This window comes from Pistacia vera, unplaced genomic scaffold, assembly GCF_008641045.1.
Source record: "Pistacia vera cultivar Batoury unplaced genomic scaffold, PisVer_v2 Contig789, whole genome shotgun sequence".
NCBI lineage: Eukaryota > Viridiplantae > Streptophyta > Magnoliopsida > Sapindales > Anacardiaceae > Pistacia > Pistacia vera.
The window spans coordinates 19,639-26,781 of record NW_022196655.1 but is presented as its reverse complement, the minus strand read 5'-3'; the positions used below and the strand labels follow the sequence as shown (position 1 = coordinate 26,781).

Genomic DNA, 7,143 nt, shown 5'->3' with positions numbered 1-7,143 from the left:
AGCGCTTTGCTCAAGGAAACGCGCCTAGAATTTATCAAATCCAAAAATCAATTGCCTCACATGAGCAAGGTACTTCTAGTATTGCTGTTTATTTCACCAAATAAAAATCATATCACCCTCCTTCAAATAGCACAAACCCAGATGTGTAAAAGATAAAGAAACAAAAAGAACAAGATCGGTTAATGCAATTCCTTATGGGTCTCAATGACTCCTACAATGTCGTTTGAGGACAACTTCTTCTTATGAGGCCTCCTCCTAATGTGCACGAAGCATACAACTTAGTTACTCAAGAGGAGAGACAAAAAGAAATAGGAAACAATTCTCTTACTGGGAATTTTTCAGTCGCAGCAGCTGTACAAAATATCAAGAATTCCAACCACAAATTCTCTGGTAAATCGGCTTCTCACCCTTCTTCTAATGTCAACACAAGTGGACTGTTTTGCAGACATTGCAAGAAAGACAACCATAACATTGCATAATGCTACAAATTACATGGATTCCCACTTGGACATCCACGCCATGATTCCAATTTCAAGCCTAAAATTTGCCAGCCACACCAAATGACCAGCAGCTGTCAAAGCTCACAATCCAACCAGTTTCATGTGGCACATGCAGCATCTATCACACCAACTGAGTATCAAGTCAGCATCGATGCCAATTCTCACAAATCTTTCCACAACAATCAGAATGCACTTGCTTCTCATGTCACCACCAACACTTATTTGCAGGAGATAGTTCCAGGCCTTTCAACCGAGCAATACCAACAATTGACCACTACCATGGCCAATATGGCAACACATCCAAGGGTAATATTGATGATTATACCAATACAGCAGGTCTGCACAAACATCCTTCTACTCACTCTATTTTTTCATGTTGTTGGATTTTAGATAGTGGTGCCACGGACCATATTACTTTAGACCCCACCTTATTTGCTCACTCACATCTACTTAACACACTAGTTGTCAATTTACCTAACGGTTCTAATGTCCCCATTGATTCTACTGGCACAATACTTTTCAATAAAGATATTGTTTTACACGATGTTCTTTATGTGCCTTCTTTTCGTCTAAACCTTTTGTTTGCCAGTAAAATTACCAAGTCAATACATTGTTGTGTGATTTTGTTCCCTGACTTTTGCGTTTTGCAGGACTTGGCTACGAGGAAGATGATTGGTTGGGGCAAGCAAAGTGGCGGTCTCTATTTCATGTCACCAGCCCGCAAGTCACCTACAACATATTCTACCACCACCACCAATACCACCTGGCACTATCGTCTTGGTCATCCATCTCCTAACTGCTTGTGCTCCATCTCTAAGTTTGTTCCTATTACTGACAATCAATTTTCAAATAATTGTAATATTTTTCCGCAAGCAAAACAAACTCGTCTACTTTTTCAATCTAGTACAATTTCTTCTACTTTACCATTTCAATTAATACATTGAGACATTTGAGGACCACATAAACATACAACACATTCAGGTGCACGTTATTTCCTCACCATCGTTGATGATTTCAGTTGTTGCACACAGCTATTTCTTATGTCACATAAATCTGATGCTCCAAAATTGCTCATGACCTTTTTTTAATTTTGTTTCCACTCAATTTCATTCTCACATTAAAATTGTTCGTATTGATAATGGTGGTGAATTTCTTTCTCTGCATTCTTTTTTTCTTCAAAATGGAGTCGAATTTCAACGGTCTTGTGTTTAGACTCCACAACAAAATGGAGTTGTCAAACACAAACATCGTCACATTTTACAAGTCGCCCATGCTTTACTTTTTCAATATAATGTTCCAATTTGTTTTGGGGGTGAATGTGTATTAACCACAGTTTATTTAATTAACCGTTTGCCTATACCATTACTTTCAAATATTACCCCTTTTGAACGATTATACCGTCATCCACCTTCTTATGATCATCTCTATGTTTTTGGCTGTTTGTGTTATGCCACTATCACTCATCTTATTCCCAAATTTGCCCTCCATGCTTATTGTTGCATTTTTGTTGGCTAACCTATAGGACAAAAAAGATACAAATTATTTGATTTAGAAACCAGAAATTTTTTTGTCAGTCGAGATGTGTGCTTTGATGAACAAACTTTTCCTTATAGTACAATACCCACCCACCAGTCATTAGAAACTGTATCCCCATAACTTCCACTCACCAATGCCTCTGATTTTGACCTTTCCACATCAGACCCATCTCACACCCAAAGCCCTCTTGTTGACAACTCCCCGTCGATATCACCAACACCCTCCTCACCACCAAAATCCACTGAACCCAATCCAACTTCTACTCTATCCCCCTTCTCATTTTTCTTTTCTTGCTAATATTTCTGGTTTCTGTGAGCCCACTAACTATTCTCAAGCAGTCCTTGATCCCAAATGGAGAGATGCTATGCAAGCTGAGCTTGATGCCCTTATACACAATAACACTTGGACCTTGGTTCCTCTACCTACCAATCATAAGCCCATTGGATGCAAGTGGGTCTACAAGATTAAATATAATTCTGATGGTTCTATAGAGTGGTACAAAGCTCGTCTTGTTGTTGAGGGCTACACCCAAATTGAAGGAGTTGATTATCTCAAAACCTTTTCCCCTACCGCCAAAATCACCACTGTTTGTTGTCTTACATCCATTGCCGCTTCACGTCATTGGTTCCTCCATCAACTAGATGTTCAAAATACCTTTCTTCACGACGATCTTGATGAGGTTGTTTATATGGAGGTTCCCCTTGGTCTTCGCCGACAGGAGGAGAATATGGTATGTCGACTCAATAAATCCTTATATGGTTTAAAGCAAGCTTCCTACAACTAGTTTGCAAAATTCTCTCACGCCATTCAAAAGGCAAGTTTCACCCGGTCAAAGGCCGATTACTCCTTATTCACCAAATCTGTAGGGTACTCATTTACTGCAGTGCTTATTTATGTAGATGACATTATTGTGACAGGCAATAATGAAAAAACTATTAAGTCCCTCAAGTATTATCTTTTGCAACAATTCCGTATCAAAGATCTTGGTAATCTAAAATACTTTCTTGGCATTGAAGTTTCTCGGTCCATAAAAGGAATTTTTTTCTCTCAACGAAAATATGCATTAGATATTTTGAAAGATACAGGATTACTTGGATCTCGTCCCAATTCTTTTCCAATGGAGGAACATTTAAAATTAAATCCTAAGGATGGCGATTTATTGCAAGATCCCATCAAATATAGAAGGTTGGTAGGGCGATTGATTTACCTCTCGGTGACAAGGCTAGATATAGTTTATTCTGTACAGATCCTAAGTCAATTCATGCAAAATCCACGGAAACCACATTGGGAAGCTACCCTAACAGTTTTACGATTTATTAAAGGTAATCCTGGTCAAGGATTATTTTTTCCTTTCTCTAATGATCTCACATTGAGGGCTTACTGTGATTCAGATTGGGCTGGTTGTACGATGACTCGACGTTCTATTACAGGATTTTGTGTCTTTCTAGGAAATTCCTTAAATTCTTGGAAATCAAAGAAACAAGCTAATGTAGCTCGATCTTCCGCTGAAGCAGAGTATCGAGCTATGGCTGCAACATGTTTGGAAATTATGTGGATACGATATATCTTGCAAGATCTCAAAGTACCACAAAATTTGCCGGCCTCTTTGTTTTGCGACAACCAAGCGGCTCTTCACATTGCCAAAAATCCCGTTTTTCATGAACGCACAAAGCATATTGAAATAGATTGTCACATTGTGCAAGAGAAAATACAAGATGGAGTAATAGCACCTTCATACGTCCCATCACGTTCACAAATTGGGGACATCTTCACCAAACCTTTGGGAAGTGAACAATTCCATTACTTAGTGTTTGTCTAAGCTCATAAGCTGGTTAAACTAGCTTATAAGCTTTAAAATTAAACTGACCTGTTTGTTTATAACTTTTTTAACTGGCACAAATGTAGTAATTATAACTATGACAATTGAGACAATTACATCGATGCTTTGGGAATGTGTGAACAAGAATTTATACTCTTTGAACTGGCATGATTATATTGCCTTATAATAAAAATGTACAGGATTTTTGTATAACATATCATTCTTTATATTTATAATGAAACTTAACTTTTGGAGATGTAATTCTTATAAGTGATCTATATATCATGCACCATTGTGAAGTGCAAAATAATCACTTATAGAAACAAATCTTCTTACCATAATTTCCTGGCAAACTTGGCTTATCTATGACTATTTTTAAGGCCCTCTTTAGCATTACCATGCCTTCATTTCCTTTAAATCCTTGGATCAACAATTCACATTTGATTCTTCCACCCACTGTCGCCATCTCAACCTTCAACACCTTTGCTTTCACTGACCTTAGCGCTCTCCCTATGTCTGACAATAATCCCGGTTTATCCTCGCAACTCAACGTGACTTTTACCAACCCTCCATCGCCATTAGAGTAGCTTAAGTTCAACTCATTCACCTCATTGGGGAATTCACATTTGTGGCGATCTCGACCCACTGTTTTTAATTCTTTGACCGTCTTCTGCAGCTCCCTCACGCTTTTAATCGTCTCTTCTAGCACGGATGCCTTGTCCGTCTGTTGTTTAAATTAATTTTTTCATCCGTTGTTAATTATAAACTCTACGCATGTAATCCCTATACGTAAATTAATTAACCACTCGTCATAAAAATTGATGTCTTTTCTGTAAAAATTAGATATCACTTTTCAAAAAATAAAAATAATAAAAAACTATAAAAACTGATGTACTAGTGGTAAAGTTGATAAAAAAAAATTACCCTTTTTTTTTTTTTGAGTTAATTCATTCTGAAATATTTACTTACTTTGACTAAGTTGGGTAAGATGGTCCGAAGAGTGGCATACTGGCCATTGATTCGAAGTCGTCTTCTCCGTTCAGCCTCACTATGTTTCTTAGCAGCAAGTTCTTTATAATGAAAGGTTGCGTCGGTGGGGATATCTCGTTCAGGGTAGCTAACTTCTTGTTTTGAATATGTCGCTGATTTGTAGTAAGTTTGAATTGGTTTTGCTTCTTTCTCCAACTACAAGTACAAAATCAAGAAACCAAAAAAATAACAAATAAAAACTAATAGTACTATGAAAACATGGAAGAACAAATAATGGAAAGTGTACGCACAAATCCAAAGAGAAAGAGGAAGGTATATCGGTACCTGTTGCAGTGAAATCATGGCTTGGAACAGAAATTGACTGCTTTACAAATTGTTGCTTAATTCTGTAAAGATCGGAAAGATGGACTATTTTTTTTCTTGTAAAACACAAGAGAACAAAAAGAAAGATACTAATGTTAATAAATCATGGTTTGTTTCAGGTATTTTGCTATGTTAAAGAAATAAATAAGATGAGTATTTTTGCATTGAAGTGAAAGAAGATAGAGAGGTATCGAACATAATAAATGGCAATTAAACAGAGATGATTTCATATATACTTAACTTTTATGGATATCAGCATATCTCTTTTGAAATATATATCTACACACACAAATTCCCCGTGCATGTAATAGATCGAGTACAGCTCTAAATATGACTACCAACCATATCATAGATTTCAGCTGTTTAGTTTATTCTTGGTTTCTAGAATTCCACCAATCATATCTCACTATATCAGTTTGGTTAATGAATTTGTATTTGTAGTATTATCAGTATGGTAAATAAGTTTTATAATTTATTAAGATAAAAAAAATACCAGAATTTTAATTGAAATTGGAATATATATAAATGTCTCGAGAAGCAAATAGTATGTTTATTATTTAAAGTTGTTTGTCCTTATTAGCTTTTTATCTTTCTATAATTTCAAATTTTGAAAGTAGATCAAAATTAAAAAAAATCTAAATGATATGTGAACCGAAAATAAATTTTCGGGAGTTAAAACGTTTTTGAGTATACATAATATATATATATACTCACTTTATAATTGAATTTATTATAATCTTTATTAAGAAGAGAATCACAGAATTTTTTATTCTTTACTAATTTAGAAATGAAGAAAAAGGGTGTGAAAACAAAAAGAAAAAATGATACAGAATGAATTCTACCCAAAAATATTAAAAGATTAGAGAATTGAATACTTATTAGAATAAATAACCTTGAATATTATATAATAAATAATCTATTCTAGCTATTGTAAAAAAAATTGAAATAATTTTGGATACATATAATAAATTATAAAAATTAAAAAATTTATTTGGCTATAGCTTTGTACCAGTTTTTTCTTATTTTGGATAAAAAAAAAGTGTTTTAAACAAGTGAGTATAAGTCCATTTCTGGAATATTTTGAAATTAAGAATTTAACATGCTTGTCTCTATAAATATTATTGTTGTCTTTTGTTTTTTACATATTAAAACAATAACCATGGCATGAAATAACTTAACAACTCTTAGTTTGTTGATAGTGCAGTCAATGTTCTAACTGTAGCTGTTTTAAACAAGAGAGTATAAGTCCATTTCTGGAATATTGTGAAATTAAGAATTTAACATGCTTGTCTCTATAAATATGTGTGTGTTTTTTGTTTTACATATTAAAAACAATAACCATGGCATGAAATAACTAAAAACTCTTAGTTTGTTGATAGTGCAGTCAATGTTCTAACTGTAGCGATGGTGACCTGACCTTGCTGTAACAGTTGGGCTTTTTAAAAACAACATTCTGCTTTGAGGTTGGGGCTCTTTTAGAAATTTTCTTTTGTTGAAGAAGGCATTTTGTTTGATGATGATTTTCTTGGAAACATGGACAATTAATTTTTTTTTTTTCAGTGAAAAAAGCACTAACTGGTGAAGCAACAACTCCCTGAGAATAAATTAGTAAGGGTATCGAGAAGAAAGAAATTTGATCATATGCAAGTACTTTTTTTAACTAATATATTTTTTATTATGTATATATGGAGGTTTTACATATTTTCTGTGATTAAATTAATTAATTCATGTCATATATATATATATATATATAAATTGTCAATCACCTTAGTTGTTAGCTACAGTGAATGGAAGAAATTACCTTTGGGTGATCGAGTGGTTCGATAAGGATTTTTGGGTGTATTACTTAAAAAGTCTTGAGTTCAAGTCTCTCCTTAGGTTCCAATAGTGATAGCCACTCAAGCTCTTACCCGACTAGTAATTTCTAAGCCCCAA

The 7,143-nt window shown here is 34.5% G+C and overlaps 1 protein-coding gene across 1 annotated transcript; it reads right to left on the bottom strand.

Moving 5' to 3' along the window:
* Positions 1 to 4,165: 4,165 nt before the first annotated feature.
* On the bottom strand, positions 4,166 to 5,522 carry LOC116116913 (transcription factor bHLH131-like). Its single transcript, XM_031402948.1, has 3 exons — positions 5,170 to 5,522; positions 4,825 to 5,040; positions 4,166 to 4,579 (listed from the first exon to the last, which is right to left on the bottom strand). The coding sequence occupies exons 1-3, from the start codon at positions 5,185 to 5,187 to the stop codon at positions 4,166 to 4,168; spliced, it is 648 nt and encodes a 215-aa protein (XP_031258808.1). The 5' UTR covers positions 5,188 to 5,522.
* Positions 5,523 to 7,143: the final 1,621 nt, after the last annotated feature.

Coding starts and splice junctions, on each gene's coding strand:
- LOC116116913 (XM_031402948.1), bottom strand. Junction 4,580..4,824: donor TCTTACCCAACTTAGTCAAA/GTAAGTAAATAT, acceptor TTTAAACAACAG/ACGGACAAGGCATCCGTGCT.